The sequence below is a fragment of the Myotis daubentonii genome, chromosome 8 (genome assembly GCF_963259705.1).
Source record: "Myotis daubentonii chromosome 8, mMyoDau2.1, whole genome shotgun sequence".
In the NCBI taxonomy this organism is placed as follows: Eukaryota; Metazoa; Chordata; class Mammalia; order Chiroptera; family Vespertilionidae; genus Myotis; species Myotis daubentonii.
The window spans coordinates 76,678,441-76,696,486 of record NC_081847.1 but is presented as its reverse complement, the minus strand read 5'-3'; the positions used below and the strand labels follow the sequence as shown (position 1 = coordinate 76,696,486).

General features: G+C 49.2%; 1 protein-coding gene across 3 annotated transcripts in view; it reads right to left on the bottom strand.

The window, feature by feature from the left end:
• Positions 1–13,022: 13,022 nt before the first annotated feature.
• The window catches only part of KIAA1328 (KIAA1328 ortholog), a 173,337-nt gene continuing 168,313 nt past the window's right edge, over positions 13,023–18,046 (bottom strand). For all 3 annotated transcript variants that reach the window (XM_059707184.1, XM_059707182.1, XM_059707183.1), the window contains one exon: positions 13,023–13,313. In XM_059707184.1, coding sequence (XP_059563167.1) covers positions 13,103–13,313 — 211 coding nt within the window. In that variant the 3' untranslated portion in view covers positions 13,023–13,102. The remainder of the gene's footprint in view (positions 13,314–18,046) is intronic.

The window sequence follows — 18,046 nt, the reverse complement described above, 5'->3', positions numbered from 1 at the left end:
TTTAAAGGACAACATATTTATTATAATTTATTTGCGCCATTGGGAAGACTTGCTTTGGTATTTGCCCTGTTACCCTCCTCACTGACGTCAGGTCAGCGTGAGGCCAGGGGGCGTGTGGACCTACCATGTTTTTCCTGTTTTGTTTTAGCTGGTTCCTCTCGGACCTCCTGCCTTTCCTTTCTTTCTATTTTGTTGGTTATTTATTATTTTTAAACTTTTCTTTTTCTTTCTCTTGGCTCCTCCTTTTAGGATGTCCAGATGTTGTAAACAAAACAAAACAAAACCGCTGCAGTTCAGTACAACTGCTCTTTTCACACTCAACTCCCTAAAACTCCTTGTAACCTTCTGTAACTATTGGATGACGCTTTCTCCAGCTTAGCCCTAAATAAAGCACAGTTTAAAAAAAAAAACAAAACAAAAAAACACAAGGCTCTTTTTCAGTCTGTGCTTCTCAGAGTCTGGCCAGCTGTGCCTCGGCCCATGGGGCCTGGGAGGATGAAAACACGGGCCGCGATGTGACTGTGTCAGTTCCAGAAAAGAAGCCCTCTGTATAAAAACCACACACCAAGTAACTAATGTATGCCCAGCACATGTGAGAGAGAATACAACTCATTAACCTCGGGGGGATTCAGGATTCCTGGGAAACTATCAAGTCAGTTTGCACACGATCACGGAGCGATTGGGGACCCTGCAGCTCATCCATCACCCCTGGTTAAGAACCCCTGGTTTGCAGTGTTAAGAAAACCCAAGACACAGTCCTCATTAATTTCTGCTTACGCTCTATGGCTCACCTTCCTCTGCCATTATTCTAAACCTTTCATCTCAAACTTAATGAAAAGGGGATACTTGCATAAGGCACTCCCATGACCCACCGCGTCCTTCGGAAGCAATCCCAGCCGCGGGGCCATTTCCGGAGGAGGTACTCCAGTTCCCTCATGCTTCCCAGGCTGCACAGTGCCCAAGGGCTGGCTCCGGCTTGTTGGGCAGCTGTGCTCCCTGCACAGCGTGGGGGGAGCTGTGGCCTCCCCCAGCCTTACCCAAGGGCGGCCCCAGGCCTCCCTCCAGCCTGTTCCAGGCGGCACTTTCAAAGGCCTTTCTGCTTTTCATCTACCCACTTTGTACTCTTATCTTCTCTCGCACGTTCTCTCCCTTCTCTCCTTTCTGTGTGATGCTCACCCGAAAAGTGTGTACTGAGACCTTTCAGTTCACAGCTCCCCTCTCTTTTCCTGTTCTGAGCTGGATCCCACCTGCTGCACACACAGCACCAATAGAGCGAGATGCATGTCCCAGGGCTTCCCCACCCACAAGAGTGACCCAAGCCCTCGTGGGCAAACCTGAAGCTCCCCCTGGCATAGGAGTGCAGGGCCAGTGGGGGACTTACCCTCGGGTTGAACCCAAATGAGCATTCTCACTCTGTGAGGCAGATAGGGACATCTGGGCAGTGAGCTCGGGGCCTCACCCCGCCCAAGGTGACAGTATCAGACTTGTGGATGCCATTCCATCTCCCCAAATGGAATCTGCCCCAGATAAACACTCTGAGCCCCCACTGATGCCCCACCTTCGGCAGACCACGCTCCTGGCACTCAGATCCCAGTCCCTGTTGACTCATGCTGCCTGCGGGTTAAGGAAGGAAAGAACTAACCAGATACCTGAGGCAGGTTCCGGAAGTGGGTCTTCAGCAAGTGCTTTGTAAGCAATAATAGGACTTGGATAAGTGCCCACCTGCCTGTCTCTACTGCCCTCCCCCTGCTTACATGCCCTCTGCCCCACACAGTCTCTGGTCTTCAACACCACCAGATGCTCCGAGGCCTGGCTCCTGGTGGTGGTTGGGGGGGGGGGGCGGGCAGCGCAGGGAGACTGGACAGCCAGCACTAGCACCCCAGTTCCATCCCTGTCTCCCCAGCTTCACTTCCCTCATGCCAGCCTAACTCCTCATCTCTTCAGCGAGCTTCTTGCACCCTCCATGAAGGTCTAACCAGGATTTGCCCAGACCAGGAGGAGGGCGGAGACTAGCGCATCAGAGTGAAAAGGGCATGGGCTTTGACGTCAAACTGGTATGCAAATCCTAGAAAAGTCACTTAACCTCTCTGAGCCTCAATTTCCTTATCTCTACAATGGGGATAATAATACGTACACGCATGCCCCCAAGAGTTGTGAGGAATAAATAAGACGCAGCCACACACAGCCACATCCCACCCCAAGGATTCCGAGCTATAAATTCCTGTATAGTACAGACACTCTGAGTGAATAGTTCAACCCCTGATCCCTCCTCCTTCCTTAGTTCCATTCCATTGACAATCCACGTTCCAACTGGAGCAAGCTCGAACTTGACACCAGATCACTTTAAGTCGTTTTCTCCCAAGTCCAGTCAGCCTGTGATGCCCAGAGAATGCCTGTCATGCGGAGCTGCACACCCGTCTCTCACAGCTCACGCTCCTTTCCAGGGACCCCAGTGAGCTGATGCCCCTGTGCCCCCTCCTCTCACTTCACCCCTTCTTTTTCCCAGGAGTATTCCCAACACCACTGTCTGCAGCCATCCTCCTCCCGGTTCATATGGCCTCGGGCTGCATATTGATTTGGTCTTTGCATTTTAAAAATGTTATCTATGTTTTGAATAGGTAACATATTCATATAATTCAAAAACTATGATAAAGTGTACCGTGAACACTCCACTCCCAGCCCTGAACCCCGCCACCCACTCCGGGTGTGATCCACACTGAAGCCCAGGGTGCAGATGCACAGACAGGGGTGCAAGGAACTCTGCTATCAACCTCTTTCAATAGGGAGACCCAGCACCCGGCAGTGAGTGCCAGGCTCCCACCACTTCCCCAGGGAGTCCCAGAGCTAAGCCCAGGCCTGGGGCTGCCAGGACCCCACTGGACCAGTAGAGGAATCACCCTCCAGTCACACTCTCCTCAGGGGGGCTCTTCTCTTTGAGGCATGGGTGTAGCTGTCATTTAGGGGGTGCTTGCTCTGGGCTAGACACTGCTAAGAGCGACCTGATGATAATCTCATCTAATTCTCTGAGGTAGGTGTCATCTTATTTTTCTGGCGAGGCAACAGCTCAGAGAGGTTAAGTTCTTGCCGAGATGACCCAGGTCAGGTTCAAGGCCAGGTCTGTCTGCATCTTGTCTCCCGTGGTTATAAACTCTCCCACAGCTGCTCTCCGCCAATCCTTCTCCGTCTCCATGTCCCTTCCCTCCTCCATCTCAACAGTTTTTCTCAACAGTTCCAATTTTACCTTTAAGAAATGGCACCAGCTATATTGATTTAGGCACTAGTCCTTTTCTTCCCTTCTTTCCTTGATTTTCTGGGTTGGAACTGAACTACCTAAAGGTGAGTGAGAAGTTACAAATGTGCTGCTAATGAGTTCAGGGTTCTCCCTGCCTGGGAGCACCGCTGGCCGTGGGGACAGAGGGAGCATGGAAGGAGAGAGACACAACCCAAAGACCCACACAGCTCTTATTAGTGAGGAGGGGGGATTCAATGGAAATAAATGTAATTCCTTTTAACATTTTATGCAGCTACTGGAAGTTCAAGAACCCCCTGAGCTGTGTCAGCTCTTTTCCCCAGCACACTAAACCCTGGAGAAAACCGTAAGCTAATTCTTAAGATCCGTGCCAACTGGTTCTCCATCACTCAAATCAAGGGCAATTTTAATCATTTCTGAAGGTCCTATCCTCCTCCAAGTGAGGTGTGGAGGTTCCTCTGTCCCGGAGTCTTCTGGAATCATCTTTGCCATCGCCCCTCTCTCCCTGCCTGCTCCTGGGGCCCAGCTAACAGGGCAGGGGCCTTGGGCTGGCAGGAATCCAGTGGGCACAGGTGCTGCCAACCTTGTGTCCCTTCCACACTTCCTTTGGGGTCCAAAGAAGGACTTCAGAACAAGGCAACTGAGGTTCATTTTCATCCTGCATGACCAGCAGGGCATGGGCTCCATGGACAGCCCCCCGGAACTAATATGAGGGCACTGGGCTGACCCAACACATCTGCCCCCTGCCCTCCAGTCCTGCTCAGGGCCTTGGATCCCACTGTTGGGGCCTTTTCTTTGGGTTAGACTTGGGCCTCACTTAGTTCTGCTTTTTAATGAAAATTACCTTGGGAGAGGGGGTACAGGTGTTCCTTAACCTGCTCAACCAGAATGTAGAGTGCACGGACCAAGGGTCCTGTGCAAAGGCCTGGGCTGGAGTGATGAGGGCGGTGCACGAACCAGTGCATTATGGGTATTATCTCTAGTCCCAGAAGTAATCCTGCAGGAGCATTACTTTATAGAAGAACAATCAGAGACCTGGGATGGTAAGTAACTTGCCCACAATCACATTGCAAGAAAGTATTAAAGCCCAGATTAAAAGTCAGCTGTGCCCATTCCCCATCTGAAGTACCCCTATTACAGAATTGTACACCTGACACCTACATCATTTTATCAACCAATGTCACTGTACCCCAATACATTCAATAAAAAAAAGAAGTTCGCTGACATCAAAGCAAAAGACCACTGCAGGCTCACGTGATAGAACTGGGCGGGGCCAAGGAAAGCCCGGAGAGGGAGGCAAGTAGCCCAGACTGGGGAGGGAGGCGGAGACACCTGGGCGAGTATTAAAGGGCGTGCGGGCTACATGGATCCCAAGGGAGGGTGCATGGAGGAAGAAAGGACCCCAGGCCTTCTGAAGAACCGCAGGATGTCTTAGGTAGGCGGGAATATACTGAGGAGCTCGCGGGGCCTTACTTAAAAACAATCCACTTACTGACTGCCAGGCACGCCATCTCAGTTAAGCTCCCCAACCACACTGGACCCACTTTACAGACAGGCGGAAGGGGTGCTGAAAACCACAGGTCCCTCGGGGCAGCTCCCATGCTCCTACTCACTGCGTCACATGGGAAATGCCTCTTCACTCGAAGCTCTTCGCGGACTCTCTTTTTAAGCCTCAGAGACACACAGTGGGACCACAGGACAGAGCGGAGCGGGGCTGTGCTGGGGAGGCGCAGACCTCTGCTTCCTTCCTCGCATAGTGAGCCCTGTCCTGGGTCTCAAAGGTTGGGCCCAGCTCCCAGGTGCCCGGAGCTCTCTGCTAAGTGCTGGGGAGGAGAGGGGAAGAGAGAAGGCAGAGGAGGGACACGCCCTCAAAGTCACCTGGATTAGAGGACTCAGCAGTTCTCTTGATTCTGCCTTCAGTCCTGGGCAGAGCCACCTGCTGCCTGGCCTGAGTGCCGGGGTCTGAAGAGGCCTTTGGGCTCCAGGCAAACCCACTTAATCAGGGACTGGGGAGCATCTGCTCAACTCAATGCCTGGCACATAGTAGGTGCTGGGTAAGGTTTGCTGCATGCATAAATAGCGGTGCGGTGGCGGCGGGGGAGGGGCGGGGAGTGGGGGGGGAGACGAATGCTTCTCATGAGCCCCTTTGGAAGCGCCCCAGGCCTGGCACACCCTTAGCAGGGCTCCTCTGCCCCCAGCCCCCCAAGCCCAGCTCTGACCAGGGATCCAAAGGCAGCCCAGTGGTTCTGGTCAACTTAGTACCTTGCGGGTTCCTTGGATGACAGGCATTTGGGACAGGGTCTGATTGGGGCCCTCAAAGGTGGGTAATGGGCACAGATTCTCATGCTATCCCAGGTTTCTGACCACTCAAACTCTCCCTGACCTTAGCTCAGGGGCTGAAGCTCAAACGGAGCGCTCTGAGGCTGTAGCTCCCTCCCCAGCTGGAGGCCCTGCGGACAGGAAGTGATGTGGCTCCTTCTCTGATTGGACCCCTAGCACTGGGCTGGTCGGACAGGAAGTGATGGGGCTCCTTCTCTGATTGGACCCCTAGCATGGGCTGGTCAGAGGGAGTGGGGCCCAGAAGAGACAGGGTTTTGTGGAATGTGGCCGAATCATCAGCATCATCAAGGGTTCTGTAACTGTGGGTAAAGGATAGATGAGAAACAATATTGACATGGTCTCAAAGTATCCGCCCCCCCCCCCCCACACACACACACACAATGTAAATTACAAAGGAAAGTTTGTAATTGTACAGTGGAGGAAGCTGGCAGGCGTCAACTTAACCAGGTGATCAAAGTTAGCCTCACCTGGGATGAAAGAAATGATGACCCTGGGCCTTGCGGTATGATTTACAGCGTCACTGTTCTCGCGGAAAATGCAGAGTCTGAATTTAATTAGAAGGAAACAAACAAGCCTAAATTGGGGAACATGCTACAAAAGAAATGGTTTGTACTTGCCTACAGACGCATGTCAACTAAAAGCAACTTATGATTATACATTCGATACCCGGCTAGAATTTATTTTTCTATTGTTAAAAAGGGACATTTGAGCCCTGGCCAGTTTGGCTCGGTGGATAGAGCCTGGGCCTGCTGACTGAAAGGTCCCAGGTTCGATTCTGGTCAAGGGCACATGCCTGGGTTGTAGGCTCCATCCCCTCCCGATATATATCCTATATAATAAAAGTGTAGTTGCAAATTGTCCTCTCCACCAGAGTTCTTCTGGGAGTTCGACCAGGGGGTGGGCTGGTTGGGGGAAGGAAGGTAGGCCCCGGTGCTGGCAGGCGGCCGGGGAAAGGAAGAGAGTACCTGGCCAGCAGCCAGCAGCCACTAGGGACCCCACCAGTGCACAAATTTTGTGCACTGGGCCTCTAGTATATATATATTAAAGGGACATTTGAGGCAAGGAAACTTTTCCTTCAAAAGAAAAGTTCAAAATGAAACGTTGCAAAATTGAAATAAGGCCTGCAGATTAGATAATGGCAGCGTATTAGTGCTAACTCCCTGATCATTGTACTATGGCTGTGTAAGAGAATATAGGAAACATATGCTGAACTATTAGGGGAAAGAAGAGTATTATGTCTGCAATTTACTCTCAAACATTTCAGAAAAGAAGCAATACTGTGTTTATGTGTGAGAACAAGTAGGTGAAGAGTACTCGAAGTCCTTTGTGTTCTTTCCAAAACTTTACTGTAAGTCTGACTTCAAAGTGAAACATTGGCCAGTTGCAGCATCAGCTGGGGAGCTCTCAGTGCTTGGTACTTGGACGGGGGGGGGGGGGGGGCAGGGGGAGGAGGGAAGGCAGAGACCAGCCCCGCCCCCGCCCCCCCCCCCCCCCCCCCCGGAAAGCGCTGGGAACCTGAAAGGAGAAACGCCCCAACATGGACATGAGAAGTGGATGCCATGGGCAGTGTGAGGAGGCTGTCTGCAGCCCTTCAGTGAGATGCCCCCAGCCCTGGCTCCCGGGGGTGCCTGCCCCCCTCCCCTCCCAGGAACAGCCTGCCCAGCCAAACAAGATCATCTTTAGTCCTGAGGAGAGAGGGGCGGCTAGAAAATACTAGAGGTGGAGAGTGGAGACTGGGGAGGGGACGGGGAGAAGGAAGGGTGGTGAGAGACCCACAGGACCCTTATGGGGCAGGTGGGCCACAGCTCAGGGTCCCCTCTCCAGAACAGCTCTTGGCCTTGTTTATACCTGACCATCCTAAGGCTGGGGCCTAGAGAGTCGGGCTGTGCAGGCAGAGGCTGCCAGGACCTGGCCCGGGGGATGAGGCCATGGCTCTCCACTCCTGGGAAGGCAGCCAGGCTGGTGGGACAAACGGAAGTAAATGACACTCTGAAACTGGGCAGAGGTGCCATGGGGTGTCCTGCTGGAGGCCAAGGAGGGCAGTAGCGTCGCCAGAGGAGGTGACATGAAGCGATTGGCAGCAATGGCTGGGAGCTGCCAGGCCGAGCTTTGCCTGGCTGTCATGAACTCCCCAGCCCTCCATGCTTCTGAGGGGCCCACTGCCCCTTGCCAGCCTTCAGGGTAATGATAAACGCACCCGATGTGTTTAAAGTGCTTTGCAGCTGTTTGCCCAGCAAGTGCATGAGCCTCTCTTCATCGCCCTACATGTGGACTGAGCCCGGCAAGGCAGGGAGCCCACATGTGCTCTCTGCGTTTTGCAGACAGAGGCACTGAGGGTGCACAGGTGCAGAGCCCTGCACAGGGTCACACAGCTATGGTGGCAGAGCCAGGACTTGAACCTAAGCCTCTGACAGAGCACGAGGGAAACTATAAACAGTCGCTGAGTCCCGGAACCCATGCAGGTCTCTTCCAACTGGGCCCCGCGGCACCTCCAAGTCTGCCCTAAGCGCTCTCCCTGGAGCTCCGTCTCCAGGCCTTTGTCCAGCTCAAATGTCCCATCTTCTGGGGAAATCCTGGGTGATCCCCCTCTGGGTGGTGCCCTGACCCTGAGAGCTCCACTGCAGCCCCAGTTCCAGCTGCAGGAGCCGGGCCCTGTGTCAGGGGGCTGCCTAGTGCAGAGTGGACAGTCCAGTGCTTCAGGTTTTACCAGATACCGGTGATTCCTGACCTCTGTGGACTACAGGTTCTTTTGAGAATCTGGTGAAAGCTACGAATCCTCTGGTCCAAGTGTGCATCCAGCGAGCAAGCTGAGACAGGTGCTCACCCAGACGGAAGCTTTAGAAAGGATTTCACATGGGAGAGAGAGCTTTCATTTCTGATAGAACCCCACTCGGACACCTCCTCCTGGACGGAACCTCACAGAGGCCTCTGGGTCCCTGGCCCCATTTCCCTGCTCGAAGGTTCTTCCGAAGCTCAGCTGGGAGATTTCAGGGCTGCACCCTGGCCATCCCCCCGCTGCAGTGGGTGCACCTGCTGCTCCTCCCGGGGGTAGGAAAGCTCTGTTGGGGTCAGTGCTCCCAAGTCCTTTCTCAGACTCACTATTCTCAACTATTTTTCCTCCAACGCAGTAAATCTCCTTCTGTTATTCTCCAAGTTGATATAGTAAGCTGTGTCATTTTGAGAAGAAATACATAATGGTATATTAGAGGAATATCTCCTCATTCATGCTTAGAAAAAATTTATTACAATGTAAGAAAGTCTGAATAGCGTGAATTTATTATAATGATTTAACACTTCTGCACTTGAGTTAAGAATGCCCCTCCATAAATAACTGTCCCTGGAAACACAGCAAATTTACACAGTTTACCATTTCCCAATGTTGTATAAATCCAACAGGCTTAAATCACCTCCAGTGGGTGGGGGCGGGGGGAAGAGAAAGCCCAAAACTGGGCTGCGAAGTCAGCGACAAGGAGCGGGGAGCAACCTTCCCCTTCTCCAGCCCCCTCAGCCCAGCACCAGACCAACCCACCTCAGAGTGCAAAGGGCTGAAGGGCGGGGAAGGAAAGGATGAGGGAGAGAACCAGTTATACCTGCAGAACAGGTGGCCTACCATTATCTGTGTGGTGGTGCCAAGTAGAGGACTTGCTAAGTGTGTGCTCACCTTGGCCAAGTGGCCTGTACTTCTGAGATGGTGGTGGCATGTTCAGTCCAAGTTGAGATTCTAAAAACCATTCACCTGGGAACACACCAGACCGAAGCAGTGATGTGCTTTCATGGGGAGGTACAGGCTCAGCGGCCAGACCTGCCACTGACAGGACGTGGGAGCTCACAGGTCACATTGCCCGGGACTTTCTTCATCTGTGTAAGGAAAGTGGTGGATTGTATGGGCCATACGGGCCAGCCCATCCGTGGAACTCTGTGGTTCTGGAGGGGGATGGGGTTCGGGTAGGGGTAGGGGTGTGCATTTTCTGGGTGCTCACTCAGTTCTCAGTGTGTGTGGAGGAGGCAGGCAGGGAGCATCGCTGTGAAGCTGAAGCTTGAGGGGCTAGAAGGTCCCACTTCCGAGTGGAACAAGGAAACCCCAGGGGCTTCGGCAGCCTACCTTGAACCACAACTCTGAGAAACCATGACCAGTAACTTTGTAAACTGTTTCTGGGGCTGCGGGGTCAGTCCCTCCCTCCCCCTGAGGACTAGGGTGTCACCCTCACCCCACTCATTTCCAGCTTTGTTCCTAGGCTCAGGGGGACCTCCTGACAATCAGGGGCAAACATTTCATTTTCAGTTTGGGAGCTGATTGCATGATGGTTCTACTCTTGAAACCTCTGCCTCTGAGGGGCAGCTGCCGTCTCCTTGTTCAGGTGAAGGTGCAAGCTGCTTGGGAAATGGGCAGGATGGGTCTCTGGCTGCCACAGGTGTCACCTCAGAGCTGGGCATTTCCGCACTCAAGCCCTTGCCCACATTCTCCCAGCACCTAGAGCCAACTAGGCGGGTCTGTCTGAAAGAGCGGAGACAGAAAAGGCTGGGTGTCCATGTGACGGGTGTGAGCTGGAGTTGACCAAGGCCACCTGTTAGGATGTGGTGACCATGTCCTTTCTCTCAGTGGACCACAGCTCCCGTTGCTTTAGCAAGTACTGAAGGAAAGGACATTCGGGTGACCTGGGGCTCTGCTCTTACTGACAAGCTGTGTCCACTGATCTGATGAGGGATAATTCAATATCAAAACCACACGGGGACAATGGCCATGGAGGTAATTTATTAACTTAAAATCTCACACGTATATAAACAGTTGCCCACATTAAAAATAATGCACACCTAGCTGGGGAGAAGGTGTGCGCTGGAGGGAGTGTGAGGGGCCCCAGCACCCTAGTGACTGTGGGATTCATCCAGCTCTGCTCCTTTAGCCTGTCCCTCCCTCCCCATGACATCTGGGCTTGGAAACACAAGTGTGCCCCTGGGAGGGTGACTGTTGGCAAAAGCATCTCCTTGATTGGCCTGGGCTTCCTAAATCAAGCACTCGGCTCTACTTCCGTTGCTCCAATGGACATACTTTGCCCTTTTCCATTTTGCAAACATTGGCTTTTCTCTCGCAGAATGGTGGGTACCGGGGGGTAATGTCGTAGCACTACCCACAGCACCTCCAATATATGTCCAGTCTTCCCCCCTTTTTATTTTTAAATATTTTTATTCATTTCAGAGAGGTAGGGAGAGGGAGATAGAAACATCAATGACTTACAGGAGATTGAGCCCGCAACCTGGGCATGTGCCCTTGACTGGAATTGAACCCGGGACCCTTCAGTCTGCAGGCTGACGCTCTATCCACTGAGCCAAACCGACTAGGGCATGTGTCCAGTCTTGTTTTGGGGGATTGGCTAGAGGCTGGGCAAGCAAATTCCAAACAGTCACTTCACAGAAAGGAAAAGGTAGATTCCTATGTGCCAGGGTTCAATTCATAATGAGAATATTAGATTAGGTACAAATTCACATCTCACTGACACCCAGGAAGTGCCCACAGGATGGATACACATAGTGGGGAAGGTGGCATATGAAAAATGTTGATTGATACTCTGCTGGAAATCAATCTTTGCTCTTCCAAGTTGCTCATTAAGGGGAGGTAAAGAAACAAATTCCATTCTGTGGCATGTGACCCCCAAAGCCTTCAGTTTAGATCTCACTTATGACTCTTCTAAAGGCAAACAAGCTTCTTAAAGAAGCCACAGTTCTCTTTTCGGTCCTTCTGGCATCCACTGACCCTGGAGGGTGGAGGCCACTGGTGGCCGGAAGGGAGGAGTGTGGTCTGGATGACCCCTGGGAGTTGGGTGCACTTAGGTGGTCATAACACATGGAGCAAGAATATATGGTCTGCAAACCTAACTGAGAAAATGGCCACCCATTTTCCACACGCTTTCTGAAATAGGATGACATTGACTCGGCGACTCTCCCTTCTTGAACTTGAAAAGGACATTGTAGTCGGCAAGGATTTTTAAACGTTTCAAGTGAATGGCTCCAACTCAGTCCTGACCTTGTATTTACTGTGGATCAAGAATATGGTGTTGGGAGGCTCCGAAGCACGAGACCCGAGTGAAGGAAGGTGGGGGAGGTGACGGGCTCAGCCTGAGAGACAGTGCGATTTAGATCTGTCCAGGCAGGGAGGCTGCTCAAGGCTTTGTAGGCGGAAATCATCTATTTTGATGGAGAATTCAGGGAAGCCATGCAGGCTCACTCAGTGCAGCTGCCCCGGGGGGTCTGACCTGCCTACCAATTCCTAATGATGGAATCTTGCTCCTAGTTCAAGCCTGGGGTTGGTGAGAGGGAGAGAAAAGCAACACCGTCCAGGTCAAACAGTCATGCAGTAATACACACCGGGGGACACATCTTCCCCTTGCTCCAGTGCCTGGAAAGGGTTCAACTCACTGGCTCTGTGCGGTCATCACCCAGCCAGCAGCCTGAGAGGCCGCTGAGCCATAGTAAGTTGAAGGATGGAGCTCAGAGCTCTGCTGGACAGGAGTCTTTCTCTGGGTCAAGGGGAGGTCCAGTGGGAAATGGGGAGGCTCTGCTGGGGGTGGCGGAGCATAACCAGGTGAGTAGAGGTGGCTCTTTGGAGGCATGGGACATTAGCCCTGGGCAGCCAGGGTCTTGAATCCTCATGAAAGAGAGGGAGGGCTGGAGAAAGCCTATCAGCCTGCAGGAACTGAGGCTACTGTCCCTCCAGTGGTATCTTCTCCAGACACAACCATGGGACACTTGGATCAACAAAATACCGAGAGATTACTCTTATCCATCCAGGGAAATTGGTGCATGGTAGGAAATGTGTTTCAGGCTTCTGCTTCCACTGGTGTGGCCACTGTTGTGTGAGTTCATGCCCGTTTCCAGGGGTTGGGTGGGTCCTGTGGGTCCCTCCCTCGAGCCCACTGAGCCCTTTTGGTCATGGGATGCACAGCTGCCAGGCTGATGACCAACGATCCTGACTTACACTTGGCCTTCAGTGTTGCTTGTGATAACAGGTGCACCAACTCCAGCTTCAGAATTAAATGACTACACTTAGATGTAGGTGCGGAGAGAACAGGGTAAGAGGTAAAAGGGTCTGTCTGCCTGAAATTGCTTATGTTACAAGGGGCTACTTTTAAATTGGAGGAATATTTCAGTAGATAGGTTTTCCTTGTGTACAAAGGTGAGCCAACCTTTTCCAGCAAATATTGAGAAGGAAAGACTCTTGAAGCAAGGCTGCATATGCAATGGCCTCCACATGTTGAATTTTCTCATCTCTGCTTGGCATAGAAAAGATACTGCCCGCCATCCCACCCCCCTAATGTGTTAGCTACTGATGGGTCTGGTCAAAACACCCTGGGGTTGTTAGGATGATTTCTATAATCAATACATAACAGAATGCTGGTGAGAAAGGGCCCTGCGAAAGGAGAGACACAATTACTTGCAATTAAAAATTAAAAATCCTAGATCGGTATATTAAGAAACCTACAAAGTGCTTATGTAAATTTTGTATCAACTGCTTCGGTGTCAAATGAAAAAGATGTCTTCCAAAATTTGATTCTCCTGTAGGTCATCGGGGGTCCTGCCTGTCCCCATCTTCTTCCGGGTTGATTTTAGAGAACTGAGTCGGCAAGTGCTGTGATTCCAGGCCCCGGCTTCTCTGCAGGGATGGGGCTGAGGTTTAGCAGCAGACTTTGGGCTCAAAGATTGAACTAAATCCAACAGAGATGTCTCATACCTGCAACAAACACAACCAGACAGAGAATGATCAGACCAGGGGAACAGAGAACCCAAGGAGCCCACAGAGACGGCTGCCCAGGGCCAGAACGGGGCGCTTAGGGAAGGTCATACCAGAAGGCACCCTCTGTCCATCCATAAGCTCTTCTCTTCTGCTCACTTCTAACATTTTTTTTCTTTAATCTTTAAAAATTTTTATTACATTTATTGGGATAACATTGGTTAACAGTATATAAATTTCAGGTGTACAACTTTATAATATAACATCTATGTACATTTTGTGCTCACCACCGGAAGTCTGGTTGCCTTCCATTACCACATATTTGGCCCCTTTCACCCTCTTCATTCCTTCCCCATCCCTTTCCCCTTTGGTAACCATCATTCTTGTTGTCTGTATCTACGAGTTTATTTGTGTGTTTTTTGTTTTGTTCATGTGTTGCTTTTTGTTTTATATCCCACATGAGTAAAACCATATGGTTCTTGTCCTTTTCCTTCTGACTTATTTCACTTAGCATAATAATCTCAAGATCCATCCATGTTGCAAATGGCAATATTTTGCCTTTTTTTTATGGCCGAGTGGTATTCCATTGTATACATGAACCACACCTTCTTTAGCCAATCATCTGTTGAAGGGCACTTGGGCTGTTTATAATGTATTGGCTATCTATATATATAAAAGCCCAGAGACCAGAATGGCGTAATGACCAGAATGACTGGAATGACCAGTGGCTATGATGCACACTGTGGCAGCCAACCAGCCTGATCTGGGCCCCGACTGGGCCTCCCCCAGGCTGGCCCAGCCCCCGATCGGCCCCCAACACCCAGATTGGGGGTGAGGCCGGCTGGCCAACTGCCCACGGCCTCTCCCCCAACCAGCCTGGCCCGATGGGCCCTCATTGGGGTTGGACCCCACCCATTCTCAAATTTGTGCACTGGGCCTCTAGTTATAAATAATTCTATAATGAATATAGGGGTACACATATCTTTATGAATACTAATATATCTATTGGCCATCTGTATGTCTTCCCTGGAAAAGTGTCTATTCAGGTCTCTACCCATTTTTTAATTTGATTGTTTTGTTGTTGTTGAGTTGAATGAGTTCTTTATATATTTATATTTATATTTTGGATATTAGCCCCTTATTGGATGTATTATTTGCAAATATCTTCTATTAGGTTGGCTGCCTCTTTGTTTTGTTGATGGTTTCTTTTGCTGAGTAGAAGCTTTTTAGTTTGATATAGTCTCACTCATTTATTTTTCCTTTTACTTCCCTTGTTTTTGGGGCTTGGATAACTATTATTCATCCTACTAGATGTCAATTGAAATATCACTATTTCAGTGTGCCAGGAGCCGGTCCATCCTTGCTGTTTCAAGGGACCTGGCATATATGGCATACGGTTCTTAATATGTTTGCTCACCTTCTTGGCGCTGTGTTTTAACCAAGGTCACCTCTCCGAGAAAGGTTGAATCCCCAGGTAGGGATTTTCCCCTGAAGTTAGGGAGGGAATAAAACCCCTCAACTAAGTGCCAGGCGGGTAATTAATCACTTTAACTACAAACAATCATGCTTAAGCTACATAATCTTTACTCCCTGGAATGGAGATAAGAAACGCCCTAACCTTTGTAATAGAGATTGATAGGATTGAATCAACTGGTATAAATACAGATGTAACCAGACAGAGAGAGACAGAACTTAGGACAGAACTTAGAAGAGAGCCAAGAAGACAGAACCTACACAGAACCTACAGACAGAAGAACTTCGCTGGAGAGAACATGGCAAAAGATCCTGGACTGAACCTGACTACAGAAATTGGCAAGAGAACCTGACTAGAACCTGGTGACAGAACCTGGCAGGAGAACCTGGACAGAACCTGGCTGGAGAACCTAGCGAGGGAACATGGCTACAGAACCTGGCTGGAGAACCTAGCAAGAGAACCCGGACACAGAACTTGGCTGGAGATCCTAACCAGAACTTGGCTGGAGATCCTGAGCAGAACCTCTCTGGAGATCGAGACCAGAACTTGGCTGGAGATCCTGGCTAGGCTGCTGATCAACGGAACGCTGTCTCCGTGTCATTCCTTCTTTGCCGACTCCGTCCACACCTTTGGGAACCCCTGGACCCGCTGGGGCTGGACCCCGGCATCAGAGAGGACTTCTTTAACCCCAGTATGTAAACTAGATTGCCCCAATTATTTTTCTTCTCATAATAATTTGCTTTACTTTATAGCACTTCTCACAATTTATAATTATTTATTTATACAGATTTGTTTAATATCTTCCTCCCTTGTTACACTGGAAGCAATATAAGAGCAGAAACCACTATATCCTTAATGTCAAGTACTCGATAAATAATGAATGAAACTACCTTGTCATTATTTTCTTAAAAATTTTAAATTGTTCAAATAATATAAGAATATGTCTTCATTATAAAAACTGAAATACATAGAATTATACAAAGAAAAATGCAAGTCCTCTCAACACCCTATCCTCCAACCAAATGCAAACCCCATTAGCCTTCCCAGAGAGCACTGTAAACAGTTTAGTATATGTGCTTCTGAATCTTTTTTTTAAAATACATTTTATTGATTTTTTACAGAGAGGAAGGGAGAGAGATAGAGAGTCAGAAACATCGATAAGAGAGAAACATCGATCAGCCGCCTCCTGCACATCCCCCACTGGGGATGTGCCCGCAACCCAGGTACATGCCCTTGGCCGGAATCGAACCTGGGACCTTTCAGTCCACAGGCCTACGCTCTATACACTGAGCCAAATCGGTTTCGGCCCGAATATTTTTTTTGTATAATTAAATGCATGCATATAATTACACAAATATACACACATGTATTTACAAACTTAAACTGAGCTGTGCTTATGTACTGATCTATGCTCTGCTTTTCCCCTCACTGGAATGTTTCGGAGATTGTTCCACAATCATGCATATGGATCTACCTAATTCCTGGGAGCTGCAGCAGGGTTCTATTTTATGGATATGCCATTGCTTTCATTTAAAAGAATCCCCATAGCTTTTATTATCTTACCCTTGCCAAATTCTGTATTTAGCATTCCTGTTCCATTATCTTAAGGGGGGAAAAAAGTCAGTATTTGGCAATTAGTGTTGATTTAAGGACAATTTGCTTGAAAACATTTCCTTTACAGAATGCCTTTCTTGAACTTCCTTTCTACCACATTCACACAGATAATGTCGACATAACTTGTTCAATAAGCAAAAAACGGAAGACACAGTGAAGGTTTTAGGAAATCTCAGATAAAGTAGCTCAAATTAGGTTTGCTTTTATCCTGTCATAAACTAGCCAGGTTCACAAAGATATAGTATCTAACTTCCTTTCAGAGACATTGAATACAGGTGTCTATCAGTGACCCAGTGTGATGGGTAGTTTTTTTCTGACGTCCATGCCAACCAGTGCCCACAGTCTATGAGCAGGTGTGAAGCTCAGGCGTCATTCTGGTGTGGGGATTGGAGAAGTTAGAGCTGCTGTGATACCTAATGCCTTCCTAATACCATCAGTTCTATAGAGACAGTTAAACTGAAACTGTTGGCTCAAAATTTTGACTCCTATTTCTATACCAATTTTGTGGTCCCAACCTCCAGATTTACGAAGTCAGTATCATCTATTGTGTTGGGGCTTTAAAAAGTGGACCTGCCCGGCTGCTGTGGCTCAGTGGTTGAGCGTCAACCTATGAACCAGGTCACAGTTTGGTTCCCAGTCAGGGCACATGCCTGGGTTTCAGGCTCAGTCCACAGTGGGGGGCATGCAGGAGGCAACCGATCAATGATTCTTTCTCACCATTGATGTTTCCATCTCTCTCTCCCTCTCCCTTCCTTTCTGAAATCAATAAAAATATATTTTAAAAAAGAACACATTTATGAAATTATAAAAAAACACACACCCTGTGAATTCTGAAAAACACTTGGTTCCAAGAGTTTTGGATGAGGGACTGTGGACCTGCATCATTTTTTCTCCTGGTTCTCAGTCCTGAGTTAAGTCTTCACACAAAGATATTATCATGAACAGAAACTGACTTCCAAAAGTTACCCCATCTTCTTCAACAAGACCCACCATTCAAGTTTCATGAGCTATCTGCTCCTGGCCTTTTACTATTGTCGTTTGGAAATTTGTGTTAAAGATTGTCACAAGATATGCAAGCAATGTACATGATCTCAGAGATTTTGATATAGAAAGCAAATTTGGGCAAATCTGATCATTTGTACAACTATAAAAATAACATTTAAAAAAAATAATTTTTCTTTTTGTCATTGTAGCAGGAACTATATACAGAGATTAAAACAAAATTATCACCCCTCCTCCCTATGCCTGCACTTTAAGTATTGGAAACCTTAAGGTAGCTTACTTATTTTCTAGCATCTTAATCATTTTGTGAAATCATGATGTTAGATAATGGCCATTTAATATAAAATGTTCTCTTTTCTATGGAATTGTGACTTCCTACTAATTATGAATTAAAGCCTAAGTTAGTATGGCTGGAAGCCAGAACGACAAATAAAATTTATAGAGCCCAGTGTCGGTTATGCTGAGAGAAAAGCACCATGAGGCAGCTTGGAGTCAAAGAGTGTTACTGCGAGGCTCCACAGTTGAAGCAGCGAGCTGACTGCTGGCGAACGTAATGTAGAAGCCGGGAGCAAGGGGAGGAGCGCTTGCCTTGCACATTACCAGGCCACAGTGACGCTGGGTGACCCTGCTCGTTAGCATGCAC